This window comes from Lithobates pipiens, unplaced genomic scaffold (assembly GCF_037356315.1).
Source record: "Lithobates pipiens isolate NorthernLeopardFrog02 unplaced genomic scaffold, aLitPip1_a1.2 Scaffold_25, whole genome shotgun sequence".
In the NCBI taxonomy this organism is placed as follows: Eukaryota; Metazoa; Chordata; class Amphibia; order Anura; family Ranidae; genus Lithobates; species Lithobates pipiens.
The window spans coordinates 93,784,808-93,800,581 of NW_027507787.1; the positions used below are offsets into that span (position 1 = coordinate 93,784,808).

The 15,774-nt window shown below is 45.8% G+C and overlaps 1 protein-coding gene across 1 annotated transcript in view; it reads left to right on the forward strand.

The window, feature by feature from the left end:
• LOC143930410 (zinc finger protein 692-like) overlaps window positions 1-15,774 on the forward strand; it is a 111,151-nt gene that overhangs the window by 60,963 nt on the left and 34,414 nt on the right. Inside the window, exons 8-9 of the mRNA XM_077454714.1 lie at window positions 2,067-2,124; window positions 14,717-14,791. Coding sequence (XP_077310840.1) covers window positions 2,067-2,124; window positions 14,717-14,791 — 133 coding nt within the window. The remainder of the gene's footprint in view (window positions 1-2,066; window positions 2,125-14,716; window positions 14,792-15,774) is intronic.

A 15,774-nucleotide genomic window follows, 5' to 3' on the forward strand; every position in this document is an offset into this window, starting at 1 on the left:
CTGCATGAAAGAATTTTTAACATTGCAGCGTGACGAATGTGCTATATCGATTACGAGCGGTAGTTTTACCTGAGCGAGCGCTTCCGTGTCCGAATTTGATTGTAAGCATGCGTGGCACCTTGTCCGTCGGAGTAGGCTACACATGATAGGACTATGTCCGATCGGAGCATGTTGTCTGAAAATTTTATAGACAAGTTGGAAAACTTGGTCCGCCGGAAGCAATCAGACGGAAGCAATCCGATGGAGACCAACACACGGTCGGATTATCCGACAACACGGTCCTATTGGACATTGTCCATTGGAATATCCAACCGTGTGTACAAGGGCTAAAAGACAATTCAACTGCTTCTGGCCTTTGGCTGGGTGATCGACTTAAAAAAATCTGCGCTCCAGCATTCCACGTGCCTAGAGCATCTGGGTATAAATCTAGATAAGTCTCAGGCAAAGATCTTTCTTCCAGAAAAGAAAAATCTTTCTCTAATTCCACGTACACACGATCGGAATTTTGGTCGGAAAAAGCTCTGATGGTTTCCCCGACAGAATTCCGATGGGATTTCGCTCAAGCTGTGCATACACACGGTCACACCAAATTCCGACTGTCAAGAACGTGGTGACTTACAGCACGTGCAACTGGCCTAGAAAAAGGAAGTTCAATAGCCAATAGACAATAGCTTCCGTCTTGTAGTTGAATCTGAGCATGCGTGCGATTTTGCGTGTCGGAGTTGCATACACACAATCGGAATTTCCGATAGAAACTTTTTCCCTCTGGAAAATTGAGAACCTGCTCTCAATCTTTTGCTGGCAGAAATTCGGCCAGAAAAATTCAGATGAAGCATACACATGGTCGCATTTTCTGATGAAAGGCTCTCATTGGTCTTTTGCTGGCCGAAATTCCGACCGTGTGTACGCGGCATCAGAGTTCATGCTCAACTGAGATCCAAAAGCAACCCCATAGTTATGTTCGCCATGTGATTTATGGGCCTAATGGCTGACTCCTTTGCACAATTCCATTCAAGAACTCACCATCTAAACATTCTGTCAGCATGCAAAAAGCAAGCTTTTTCCCTGAATCTACCCATGCTTCTACCCCCAACAACAAAAAATCCCTTGTCATGGTGGATAACCAACTCTGACAGTGGGAAAATCCTTCCTCCCTTACAATTGGAAGGTTCTTACAACACATGCAAGTATGTCAGGTTGGGAAGGAGTCGTCCAATCCTTGACGGTTGAAGGAACATGGGTGGAGGCCAAACCTCACATCAACATTTTGGAGCTTAAAACTGTCCCTCCAGAACAGGAACCCCCTTTCTGAAAGGATACCCAGTCCAAGTGTAGTGTAGTCAGACAATGTTACCACAATAGCATATATCAATCAAGAGGAACCTGGCTGCCTTGAAGGAAGCAAGTTTCTCTCCTCAACAGAAAATTACTGTACATTCATTTCTGCAATCCACATCCCATGAGTGGACAATTAACAGGCAGATTATGACAACATCTGGACCAAGGGGAATGTTCTCTATTTTCCACTGTGTGTACTCTGATATGCAAAAAATATGAGACTCCGAATGTGGGTATCCTAGTCTCCAGGTACAACGAGTTACTCCTGTTTGTATCCTGGACTAGGGTTTTTTTCTAGCTCTGGCCTCTAATGCTCTAGTTAGCTGTCAATTCCATATCTTGCAGTACAGTATGGGACACAGACCACCCTCCCTAACTCTCCTTGTTACTCTGCATTGCTTGCTACAAAACTGGGGACTTACGGAATAAGGTAGTGTTTTAGGAGAGGTGCCTTGAGGGGGCGTGTCCTCATAAGTTTGCCAGTAGCCAATCATGAATAAGTTGACTGTGTCCTATACTGTAGCTCACAATATGGAATTTTAGAGGTAAGTCCAAATCCCTCTTTTCAATAGAAAAGCTTTTGAAGTCACTGACTACATCCAGTTAATCATAAACTTTGCAGCGGCAGAGCCACTGCAATGCATACCCAGTACTGGGTGCCCTCACACATTTCGTGTCAATGCCCTGCCCTGAGTTCATTAATAATTTTAGCTTTGTGTTCTTTACAGACTCAAGCCTGATGTGGACGAAGAATTGTCTCAGATAAGTAAAAAGAGGATCAGGCAAGTGATCAGTATTGCATTTATCCAATTATTATTCCTTTAACAATCACTTAGTAGATATAAGTGTGTGTTCAATACTTAAAATTTTTAGATCGCTACTGTGTATGTTTACATACTGTATTTAATTGCTTGGTTTGAAGTTTACCTTTGAAGAGGCACAATTTCAGAATTTAATATAACCCCATCCAGGCTCCAACTTTTTGCTAGATGATTTCTTTTCTATTTTTCACCAGTTTTCCTTTCCTTTTTGGCATTTGTATCAAGATCCGGCTGCTTATTGCTTTATGCTTTTTTACTAGAAGTTTCTGGATCTGTTACCATTGATGTATACCTTGGGATCCATACCCAAACGCCATGGCTATAATGTTTGCTTTGGGCATTGTATCTGCATTTGCCACTTACCTTGGCATGTGGTGGATCGAGTTAGCTAGCCATAGGATGATATATACTGTACATAGGTCCGGGACTGTGCTCCATTTCTATGGGACCCAACCCCTGAAGACCTCTTCTTGGGTATGCCTACCATGACAGGCAAAGCCTGGACCCTGAACAGGACCAGTGACATGCACAAGGTAAAAAAGGGTTTCCCTGTACATTTACATACTGGTTCCTGGCTATACATGATGTGCTGGATCATTACTTGGATCAGGGCGTGCAGGTACTTGTCCATAGTAACAGGTTACATTTTACACTCTAAATACGGGTGTAATAAGTTATTAAAGGTGATCTTCTCCTTTAATTACATAGTTGAAAACGTTGAAAAAAGACACTAGTCCATCTAGTTCAATAGTTCATTTAATAAAGGTAATGTGGTTCTATAATATAAAACGGGTGTTCTGCTTTAGGGTACTGTAAGTTGGGTGAACTTTATGATTTTAGCACTCTTGCAGTGTTCACTGGATAACACATTATAAGTTGACTGAATGGTCTCACTTGATGCCTAAAACTGCTCTTTTAAGTGGTATTAAACCCAAAACCAAAAGTGTATTATATTGTAGCTTACCAATCATTAGATGTTTCCACCTGGTGATCTGGCCAGTAACACACCTCCTATATTAGTGAGACACATCTCTGGGGAAATTAGCACAGAAGGCACAGCAGACAGCAACATTGTCTGGCGGGAGGGTAGAGTTAAATGTATTAGCAGATTTAGATGCACTAACAAATTTAAGCCAAACTCCAGCTAATACGTTATAATCGGTTACAGCAAACATATTTTCCTTTTGGTAAAAAGGTTTTATATGAATAAATAAAAGCTGATAATTTTAACCACTTCCCGCCCAGCCTAAAGCAGAATGATGGCAGGGCAATGGTTCAGTTATTCTGGCTGGGCATCATATGACGTCCAGCAGGTCAACATGCCGGCGCGCAGTGCGGCGGGCAGTGGTGCTGTGTGTCACTCTGATGGCGGCTCCTTACCATGTGATCAGCTGGGACCAATCACAGCTGATCACAGCGTGAACCAGGAAGTGGCGGTAAACAACTTTCCTCGGTTCACACTGACAGGGAGAGCCAATAGCGGCTCTCCCTGTCAGAGGGGGGGGGGGTCTGTGCTTATAATCAGCAAATTTTTTAGAAGCACAGCCCCATCAGCTGCCAGTCAGTGCCTCATCGAAAACGCCTGTCAGTGCCCATCACAGTGACGATCAGTGCCATCTATTAGTGTCCGTCAGTGCCACCTATCAGTGGCCATCAGTGGCACCTATCATTGCCCATCAGTGCTGCATATCAGTGCCCATCAATTCTACATATCAGTCCCTTCTCATCAGTGCCACTCATCAGTGTCGCCTCATCAGTGCCCATCAGTGTAGGAGAAAACAAAGTTTAAAAAAAAAAAAAAAAAAAAACATTTTTTTTTTTAAATGTCGTTTTGTCGTTTTAGTTTGTTTAGCAAAAAATAAAAACCCCAGTGATGATCAAATACCACCAAAAGAAAGCTCTATTTGTATGAAGAAAATTATAAAAATGTAGTTTGGATACAGTGTTGCATGACTGCGCAATTGTCATTGAAGCTGGGTTCACACTATTGCGAATTGGATGTGCGATCCCAGCTAATTCGCAATTGCAGGAGGATGTAACCGGATCTCTATGAAGCCAGTCCACATATCTCTGATGTGGCTCCAGTTTGAATTTGCACAGGAGCCCTCTGCGTCTTTTGGTCCCTTTCAGGTCGGAATTTAGCCCTGCTGGGAGCCGCATCGGCATCCAGTGTGGGCCGAGCCTCAAAGTGCGACAGCACTGAAAGCTGAAAATTGTCCTTGGCAGGAAGGGGGGAAAGTGCCCGGTATTGAAGTGGTTAAACACCCCTGCCACTAGTAAATGGTTTGTCTCATCCATGTAAATTGCTATATTCTGCTGGAGAATTTGTGCCTTTGAAAAACAACAAACTTTCTGGCTGGATCACCAGATGAAAATAGAAGCACAAAACCCTAAAAAAAGAAATAAAATGCAGCCATCACACCTAAGAATTTGTAAGTTGAATCAAGACATTACGCGATATTATGCCAAGGGGTGCCCTGTTGTTGTTCCAAGACCTCTCTCTTAGGTATAGTTTACCCCATTGGATGCACTTCCTCTACTGCTAGTTGCGTCACGCAGCTCAATCACAGTTTGCTGGCTCTCTCACCATGGAGACTGAGGATCTTCTCTCCCAAGAGCAGCTCTCTAAACCCCTTTCGACACTTTAACTAGCATTATAAAGTGTAGAATCTCCTAAGATAGAAAAATTATGGAAGTGGTGTAGTGTGAACATACCTTCTCTAGATAGGGAAATGTGGGGGGAGTGCTTTGAAGATAACTCCAGATTGTGTGACTTTTATTCTTGTACACACGGTCAGAGATTCCAACGGAATGTGTCTGATCGGACCATTTTGTCGGATATTCCGACTGTGTGTGGTCTCCATCAGACTGTTTCCATCGGAGTATCCGACGGACCAAGTTTTCCAACTTGTTGGTAAAATTTTCCGACAAAATGCTCCGATTGGACATACTCCGATCATGTGTAGAGAATTCCGATCGGACACGCATGCTCAGATCAAATTCCTACATCAAAGCTATTGGCTACTAGCCTGAATGTAGTCCCGTCGTAACGAAATAACGTCATCACATTCTGAACGATCGAATTTTCCGACAACTTTGTCCGACCATGTGTATGCAACAGTTTCGGACAAAATCCAACGGATTTGGTTGTCGGAATGTCCGACCGTGTGTACAAGGGCTAATACAAGCAGTTAGAAAACAAATAATGGCTATAAGGTTCCACACAGAGAGAGCAGGTGGACAAGCGTGAGTCCCTGGATAAGCCATCAGCAGATATCCACAAGAAGCGCCCTGATGGCTGCACCAGCAAGAAAGGTAGTAATGTCTTTCAACAAACTGGTTCAGACAGTCTTATCACAGCAGCAGTGCTCAGCACTACCGCTTCTCTCTCCATGTGGAACATTCCAGCCATTATGAGTTTTCTCATTGCTTTTATTATTAGTCTGTTCTGTGTCTCTTTCTGTGTATAAGAATAAAAGTCAACCAAAAGGTAAATCTCCCCCGATGAAGGAATATATACCAATAAATTCCGAAATATGTTGGGACACATGCAAGAAATTTCAATGAACTGACCACAGCTTGAGAGTGCAACAAAACTTCAGGCGCAACTTTGGGAGGCAACTTGGACGTGACTTGACTATGAATGACAGCGCGACTTGGGGCAACTTATAATGCAACTTGAAATTGCCTCCAGGACACGGGACTTTGCCAATGGCCAATCACATAATAATCAGCTCTGTGGGGGGGGGTTTGCCTAGAAAACTATTTTTACTTCCTGGAAAGTTGCTTCAGTTAAGACGGGATCCAACTTGGAGGCGACTTCCATTGAAATCAATGGGTACCAGTCGCCTAGAAGTCAGATTGAAGTAGTGCAGGAACCCTTTCTGAAGTCGGAGCGACTTCAGTAGTGTACATTAAGACGGCTCTCATTCACTTACATTGATTTTATCATGTCACGCGTCTTGGGGCGACTTCAAGTCAGATCCAAAGTCGCCCCTGTGTAAATGGACTCTGACTCTGGCAGTACCTAGATATAATTGCTTTCTTGGGTTTGACATTCATGTACATGTACAATTTGTTTCACTTGTATAGTTTAGTATAATTGCCTATATGGCTTTGGTTAAATTTTTTACTATATTGTGCACTCAATAAAAGTGGCACTGTATTGCTTTTTATCTACCTCTTCCAATATATTTATTTTTTCTGCCTTAAAAGACCAAGGGAGCTGCCCCTATTGCATTCCGATGCATGTCCTTTTCCTGTATATATGGGACGTTGGCAATTTGATACACTCGATTCCCAATAATATTTTTTGCGGTATACCGAACCTCAACTCACCCCCTCGATCTCCTCACAGATCTCAGTATGGATGTCACACCACTTCCTCAAACTCAATCTTTCTAAAACTGAGCTTGTTATGTTTCCTCCTTCACGAGTTAACAAGAGTTACCCTCTTTGTGTCTTGGTAGAGTGAAAACAAGGAAAATACAAATTTTTTAAAATTTGATTCCAGCTTCCATGAACACCTAAAAAATATGGCACCTCATCCCAGTTAGAAATATTAAAGATTTTTTGGGAAATCCCAAATGGAGAGGAGACGGGATTTTTACGGTGCAATATTATAAATTTTCAGAAAAGAAATGTAAAAAAAATTTAAAAGTACATTTATTTTATTTTCTTTTTTTTTTTTTTTTTGCAAATCTTTTTATTGAGATTTAGGTAGTAAACAAACAGCAAGCAAACTAACAAACAAAAAAGAACACATACATTGGTCACGACTAGACTTACAGGCGTGGCGTATACAGTATTGTAATACAAGACAGTTTGGTACATACAGATTATGACGGAGAGTCTAAGGCACCTCATTGGCCACGGATAGCTGACTCCATGTGCAGCAGGACAACTTGGAGCTAAAACATGCTACTCAGATATACGACATTTTCACTGGTGCAGTTTCCTGTTTACTAGCAGAAGGTAACTTGTTAAGTAGGCTGCGGGTCAGAGGCTGTGGAGGCATTAGCCAGCCAGCTGGACCAGACCTTGTCATTTTTGCGGGCAACCCCTATTAACATAGCAGTCTTTGTAAAGAGGCAGGCTGCCATTGACCAATTTTTTCCACAGGGAGAGAGGAGGAGGAGTTGGCTTACGCCAGCTGAGGGCTATGGCCTTGCGGGCGTAGAAGAGAAGAAGCCCAACCAGGGTGCGTCGCGCCACAGTGGGAATTATATGATCTATCAGGCCCAGTATGCAAATTTCTATGGAGGGCTGGAGCGATATGGAGGTGACCTGTGTAATGACCCTTAGTATCTCCTTCCAATAGTCGACAATGGCTGGGCAGGTCCAAAAAATATGAGTGAAGTCCCCCGGTATTGTCCCACAACGCCAACACCCCGGGGGGGAGGCGGGGTTCATTTTGTGCAGTCTATATGGGGTGAAATATGCTCGGTGGACCATCTTAAACTGTATTAGCCGGTCTCTCAGGGAGAACAGGGATCTGAAAGGGAAGTCCCACATGTCATCCCAATCATCATTATCAAAGGTGGGAATGTCGCGCACCCATTTGTCTCTGAGTTTTCCCAAGGTAGGGAGGGAGGTCGTTATCAAATGGGAGTAAAGTTTCGAGGTGGGCTTATTTTCACATCTGGACGTGAGGAGGTCCTCCAGTGTGGACTGGACAACCTGGGGGGGAGACCTGGAGAACTGGCATCTGAAGGCATGGGAGAGTTGTAGATATCGAAAAAAATAGCTCTGCGGGACGTTGAAGTCAGAAATCAACTTGGGGAATGGAGCCAGCAATTGGTCGGAAATTATTTGGTCTGCTGTTTTAACGTTGAAGTCCAAGCATGGGGTTCAGGTAGTTTGTAAAACTGCTCCAGAGTGGGGTTCAACCACAAGGGGGCAGCTGGAGAAAGTGCATTGGTAGGGTATTTTTCAAGTTTAAGTCCTGCCCCCCATGCACGTAACGTGGTGCGCATGGAGGGGGTCAGCGGGTATGGGGCTTTTGGGCCACGATACAGTAAAAATTTCAGCGCTTCCAGTGACTTCACCACCGCCGCCTCAACCAAGGTGGCAGGGTTTGTCCTATCAGGAGTGAGCCACCAAGCCGCAGTAACCAGCTGGGTGGCTAAAAAATATTTGTACAGGTCAGGGCACGCCAGTCCTCCCTGGGAGGACGGACGCGTAAGTGTTGACCATCCATACCTGGGGGACTGGTTTCCCCAGATAAAGGAGGTAAAGAGGCTATGCAGTCGGGAGAAAAATGATTTAGGAATCCATTGTGGAGATTGGCAAAGTAGGTAGATAAATTTGGGCAGGATTTTCATTTTTATCAGGTTTATCCGCCCTAGCAATGATAGGGGTAGAGATTCCCATGCCTTCAGAGATTCCCATGCCTTCAGTCAGTGTCTCCTGAACCACTGGGGATAGATTCAGGGGTAAGAAGTCCGAGGCCTGCCTCGAGACCACCACCCCAAGGTACTTGAAGCTCTCCACCCACTGTAGGGGTATATCGGGGGGGGGGGGGGCGGTGTCGCGGGCTGCTGGGTCTATAGGGAACAGAAGGGAACAGAAGTGACTTTGACCAGTTAACCTTAAGGCCCGTGATCGTGGAGAATGAGTTCAGAATTTGTAATGCCCCTCTGAGGGAGGAGTCCGCGTCGTTAAGGAAAAGAAGGAGGTCGTCCGCATACAGGGCGACCCTCTCCTCCAGCCAGCCAACACGCAGGCCCCTAATGTGCAGGGAGAAACGTAAGGCCTCCGCCAGGGGTTCCATTGCGATGGCGAACAGGGCCGGAGAAAGAGGGCAGCCCTGTCTCGTGCCCCTGGACAGAGGGAAGGACCGTGAGAGACCCCCCCCCCCCAGCTTAATGGCTGACGTGGGGTGCTTGTAGAGCGTCTGTAACCACGTAATAAATACCAAGGGGAACCCCATTCTGCGGAGGACCTCCCACAGAAAAGGCCACTCCACAGTGTCAAAGACCTTCTCTATGTCCAGGGAGGCCACCACCCGGGAACCCTCATTGAGGTGTTGTGCATGGATGTTGGTAAACAGGCGTCTTAAGTTGATGTCAGTGGCTCTATTAGGCATAAAACCGGTCTGGTCCGTCTCTATCACAGACGGCAGTAGGGGCTGTAGTCTCGTAGTGAGCAATTTGGTAAGGATTTTGAAGTCTGCATTTAGGAGGGCGATAGGCCTATATGAGGCGCAGGATGTGGGGTCCTTAGGGGCTTTGTGGATTAGTATTATGTGTGCATGGCTCATGGAGGTGGGAAGGGTGCCCTCCGCCAGACAGTGAGTATAGAGCTGGGCCAGCTGGGGGGCAAGAAGGGCCCCATAGGTTTTGTAGAACTCCATAGGGAGACCATCTGGACCCGGGGATTTTCCTGCAGGAAAGGAGCAAATGGCCCTCTGTACCTCCTCTGGGGTAATGGGCCTCACCAAATTTTCTCTCTCGGCGTCCGAGAGCCAGCCGAGTGCCAGGGGGTCCAGCCAAGGCGCCAGGCGCCAGGTCCTGTGGCCTGAGATCCGAGGGCAGTACGGAGGTATAAAGGGAACCATAGTATTGCCGAAATGCATCCAATATGTCTGGGAGAGAGGAGACCGATTCACCCGAAGGGGACACCACACTAGGTATCACCGTCAGGGGCAGGTCGTGTTGAGCTAACATTGCCAGGAGGCGACCGTTCCGGTCCCCCTGCTCGAAAAATCTTTGCTTGTTGCGGTAAAGATCAAGTCTGGTAAGTTCTGTGAGGTGGAGGTGTAATTCTCGTTTCGCCGCATTAAGGGCTTCAAAACTAGAGTCGGTGGGGTCAGCTGTGTAGGCCTCAGTCTGGGTATCTACCTTGCTCTGTAGCTCAGTCATGGTGGCGGCTTGCTCTCTACAGATCCCAGCTATGGAGGAGATATAATGACCTCTACTGAAGGCCTTGAATGCGTCCCAAGTAACCTCTGGGGAGGAGGACCCTGCATTAATTTGCCAGTATTCGGCAAGGTGGGGCGGGATAGTGGTGGTCAAATCGGCGTGGGAGAGCCAGTGGGTTCCCAGGTGCCAAAGGGCTGAGGTTCGGGAAGTGGGGGAGCGGACATTAAGGAGGAGGGGGCAGTGGTCCGACAGCCCGCTGGGCAAGTACGTGGCGTCTAGCACGTCTGATAGCATGGCTGGATTGGCAAAAGCTAAGTCGATGCGTGAGGACGTTTTATAGGTGGTGGAAAAGCAGGAGTAGGCCCTAGTCGATTGGGTGTTTCCACCTCCAGACCTCTGTCACTCCCATGGCCTGCGCCCAATTGGGTAGGTCTGAGGAGCATTGTTTGGGGGGGACCGGCCTGTCTAAGTCTGGGGCTAGAATAGCGTTAAAATCGCCCATAAGTAGCAGCCTAGCGGGGCAGTATGGGGTAACCTTTTCCAGGATAGTGTATAAGGTGGATGCTGAAAAGGGAGGAGGCAGGTATACATTTACCACAATATATCTTGTACCCCAAACTGTGAAAACTACTATCACGTATGTGCCCTGAGGGTCGGTGTGAATCTGCTCCACTGCACAGGGAAAGGATTTGCTGATCAGCACCGAGACCCCCCTGGCATAGGTAGAATAGGAGGCATGAAAGGCTCTCTGGATCCACGGCTTCTTTAGTGCCAACAGTTTGCTGTCCATGAGGTGCGTCTCCTGGAGCAGTATCACATGGGGGGAGTGCAATTTAAGATATTTAAATAGAACTGCTCTTTTAAATTTAGAATTGAGCCCCCAGACATTCCAGGATAGGATATTAAAAGAGGACATGTCACGTGTGGCCATCAGATGGTTCCGTTATTATGTCAAGGAGACGCTCATGGGTGTTAATATCGTGTACCAAGAGCTGCCTAGACCCAGAGAGCCCATTGTAGGAAGAGTCATGACCAAACATTAACCATACAAACAAAAAAGTAAATACATAGACTAAAAACAAAAGTACCCTTGGTGACCGCCAGGGGTCAGCCCTGCCCGTATCTGGTGGCATCCCTGGAAACTGGGGAGCGATCAGATCGGGCCTATACCCAAAAAATAACAATTTAACCCCTTAAACAGTGCACGGCAACAGTGCAATGCCGCGTGTAAGAACGTGTAGAAGTCCTCCAGGGGGGCAGTCCGCTGCAGGTTAGCAACAACACTCCATGCTAACCCGAGTACCTCGAGTGCGTCTTAAAAAAAAAAAAAAAAAAAAAAGGGGGGAACAGAAAACAAAAAACAAAACCCCCCCAAAACAAGGGGGGAATATAGCTTCCACGGTGTATTCCAGCCGGGATGGAGAGGTATATCCCAGGCACAGCTACAATCGTCACCGAGACAAGCCAGAAAGGGGGGGGGGAGTAACAACTTATCTTGTAAAGTTCCGTGTGGATAGCTCGCTCAACATAGGAGTTCGCAGACATGTAAGGATGATGGGCCGATACTTGGGCCTGAAATAACATAAGAGTTCAGAGTTTCCGTTCATGTTCATTGCCTTCCCCCAGTGAGCCCCGGTCGACCCCCGGGCCCCCACGATGGAGTAATGCACGCCACCTCAGCGCAGCCCAGTAAGCCAGGCATCCGCCTCGGCCGGCGTGTCGAAAAATTTGACAGTGCCCTCATGCTGGACCCGCAGGCGACTAGGATAGAGCATTCCATATTTAATGTTGCGGTCTCGTAGTCTGCGCCGAACATCAGTGAAGGTCTGACGTTTTCTCTGTAGATCCGGGGAGAAATCGGGGAACAGCATGATGCGTGCATTACCATATTGCAGATTCGGGTGCTTCCTGGCCTCAGCGAGTATACAATCTCAATCACGGTAGTTGAGGAAACGTACCAGGAAGGCACGTGGGGGTGCACCCGAGATAGGTCGACCCATCGGAACCCGATGAGCACGTTCTGCCACATACGTAGGGGGGATATCGGTCAGACCAAGTAGATCTTTGAAGAAGGTTTCTGCAAAGTCTGCCGGGTGGTCTCCCTCCGATCCTTCAGGAAGGCCCAGGACCCGAACATTGTTACGACGCATTCGGTTTTCGGCATCATCTGACTTCGCCACTAAAGCTTTAATCGTGTTGTGTATGTCGGTGAGTTGGTCGGCATGTTGTCCCGTTCGATCCTCCACCTCCGAGATCCGGTGTTCAGATTCTGAGAGACGCCCCCGTATTTTATCCAGATCATTGCGGATAAGGTTGCACCAGATAAGGTTGCATCAGCTTGTATATCCCCTGAGGAAGCTATTGCGAAACATGTCGGGATAATCGATTACAAGCACCTTAACCCAACTGTTACTCAGACCGGTTATTATATGTAACATTTCTGTATATTTAGCAATGTTGCTTTTTTATTAAATTGAAAATAAAATAAATTTACTTTTTTATTTTATTTTTTTATTTCTTTTCTGAAAATTTATAATATTACACCGTAAAAATCCTGTCTCCTCTCCATTTGGGTTTTCCCCAACATTTTTGAATATAAGGAAAATACTAAGTTCTGAGTCACTGGGACTGGAAATCTTCCAGTAGAGAAGCTTGTTCTGTTGAATACTGTCTAAAAATGGGTTCTCCCTAAATTGGGGGATTTCCTCTTGCTTCCTGTTGTGTGTATGGGATAAGAAGTAAAGTTAGTTCTCTCCAACGGGACGCAGACAGCATATAAATTGTATGCCTCTAAGGTAAGAACACAGACAGTAAAAAAAAAAAGAAAAAACAGGCTTTTAGCCATTTTGTGTTCTATGCAAATGTAAAATAAAATGCTGGCAAGGCATCAGTGGGTGAGGGTGGAGAGTATCCTGGGGACATTTTTTGCATTGGATAATGTACGGCTCTGCCCATGTACACCTTTCCGTTTGTTAGTTATAAATTGAACTGATGAGCTGTCATTTTTTCTTTGCTGTATGGAAATTGAACCCAGGGCCCCGCTGAATCAAGGCAAAAATACTAGCCACAGATTCGATCTGACTTCTTATGTTTCTTTGCTCACTTTACAAATGCTTTCATTTTAAAAGGACAGAAGGTGTTGGCACCCTTGGCATCATTTTAATACAGCGGTAGTTGCAGGTGTCCCAGAACTTGGCGTGCTAAAACTTCTGACAAGTATTGATAATGGAGTCTCAGCCATCATCCGAGAGTTGACCTGAGGGGCTCCTTGGCTTCCAATCTTGCTACAGAATGATCTGTAAGAGGTTCTGGAAGGGAAATGCTGTGTGCTTTGGTGGCTGTCCATGAGTGGTTTAGTGTTAATCCAGCTCTGTCTGGTCTTTCCAGGAAAATTGCAAATGGTACCAATCCAGACGGGCTTGTGGCTACACCACACTGACTGTGGGTGTTGTGGCTGTACAATTTCCTTCCTCCATCAGGGAATTTTAGTTTGCAAGGCAAAAAAGGGCATCTGCCAAATCCTTTTTCTTTTTTTTTTTCAATAAACTTTATTCCACACACATAGCGCATAACACATTATAGCATCTGCCTGACCCTTCTCTCTAACACATTTCATTGCAGAAGGACTTAATCATAGTGTTTATATATAAGTGGGTATAATTAAAGGGGTTGTAAAGTCAGAATGTTTTTTTATCTTGATGGATTCTATCCATTAAGATAAAAATCTTTCTGTGTGCAGCAGCCCCACTCAGCCCCCCAATACTTACTTGAGGTCCCTCTCTGTCCAGCGATGTCCATGAGTTTCTCAGCCGTTCGAGATTCTCCTTGCTGATTGGCTGGGACACAGCAGCGGCACCATTGGCGCCCGCTGCTGTCAATCGAATTCAGCTAGCCAATGAGGGGAGAAAGGGGGCGAGGCTGGTCAGGGCTTTGTGTCTGAATGGACACAGGGAGCTGTGACTCAGCTATGGTGCCCCCATAGCAAGTTGCTTCGTGTGGGGGCACTGAACAGGAGGGAGGGGCCAGGAGCACCAAAAAGGGACTCAAGAAGAGGAGGATCCAGGCTGCCCTGTGCAAATCCACTGTAACAGAGCAGGTAAGTATAACATGTTTGTTATTTTTATAGGGAAAAAAAATACTTTACAATCACTTTAAGTGGTTTAACAAATGTTTGAATGGAGGAACAGGGTTGCGGGGAGGGGTCATAGTATTCATTGTACACATGGAATGAAGTTTCTTCAAAGAAAAAGAAGGCTTTGGCAGAGGTGCAGCTTTCTTGCATTGCAAATCTCCCCTGTACTCCAATGCCGCAATCACTTTTTACAGTTTTTAGCGTCCTAACAAAATGAACACAGTTTTGCACATATTTTAAAATTTGCAGTTCTATATGTTGATGGGAGTGACTACATCTGCTTATTATCCATACATGCTCTGCTTCCTCCTAAATAGCATAGCACATTGACTGAGCTTTCACTTCTCCCATCTCTCAAGGCAAGTCTATTAGTCAGGTCTGGCAGCTTGATGAAAATGCACTTTCTGTGTGTGATTTTCTAACAGCATATTTTAATCATGGAACTTGATCAACGTTGTGTGATATACAGATAGCCACAAGAATTACTCAAAAAACTTGCACAGGTGTCTTCTTTTTTCCCCTTATATCAGAATGTAACAGAGAGCTTTTGTATTTGCAGAAAGGACACAATGGCGGAGCTGCTAATGTGTGAATATGAGAACTGCGGGAAGATTTTTTCTAAGCGTCAATATCTGAATGTGAGTATGATCAGGAGCAGTAGAATGGGCACTGTCTGTAGGCAGAACACAGGGTGTCGCTGATAGCAACCAATGACAGCAACCAGCGGCTCCAAAAAAATGCTAGCTGAGCTCTAGCAAAATCCCAGCAGGGCCCTAGCACAGCAAGTATTAGAAAACATGTCGTGGAGTGGCCATTCCCATATTGGGGTTATAGGCGTATTAACCCTTAGCCAGCCGCAGTGTTACGCAGGTAGAGAGGTGGGGGAAGGATGATGAGCGAAAACATGTTGTGGAGTGGCCATTCCATATTAGGGTTATAGGCGTATAAACCCTTAGCCAGCCACAGTGTTACGCAGGCAGAGAGGTGGGGGAAGGATGATGAGCTCTCTCAGGTAGGGGAGACCCTCTGCATAGTGTGCCCATAATGACTCCACTAGGGGTCAGCTTAGCTCTGAATCCCTGCCCTTATCTGGCATTTCTATTGTTTCAGGGACACAATACACCAGTTCATTTGTGTCTAGGTTGGAATTTTCTGAAGCCATATCTGGTTTGCAGGACCAGCTCATAAGGGCCTCCATTGGTTGAAAATGTCCAAATTGGGGCCAATTAGCTATTTTCCCTCCCCGGTGTCATGTGACTCATTAGTGTTACAAGGTCTCAGGTGGGAATGGGGAGCAGGTGTGTTACATTTGGTGTTATCGCTCTCACTCTCTCATATTGGCCACTGGAAGTTCAACATGGCATCTCATGGCAAACAATTCTCTGAGGATCTGAAAAAAAGAATTGTTTCTCTACATAAAGATGGCCTAGGCTATAAGAAGATTGCCAAGACCCTGAAACTGAGCTGCAGCAAGGTGGCCAAGACCACACAGTGGCTTAACAGGAAAGGCTCCACTCAGAACAGGCCTTGCCATGGTCAACCAAAGAAGTTGATTGCATGTGCTCAGCATCATATCCATCAGGTTGTTTTTGGGAAATGGACGTATGAGTGCTGCCAGCAT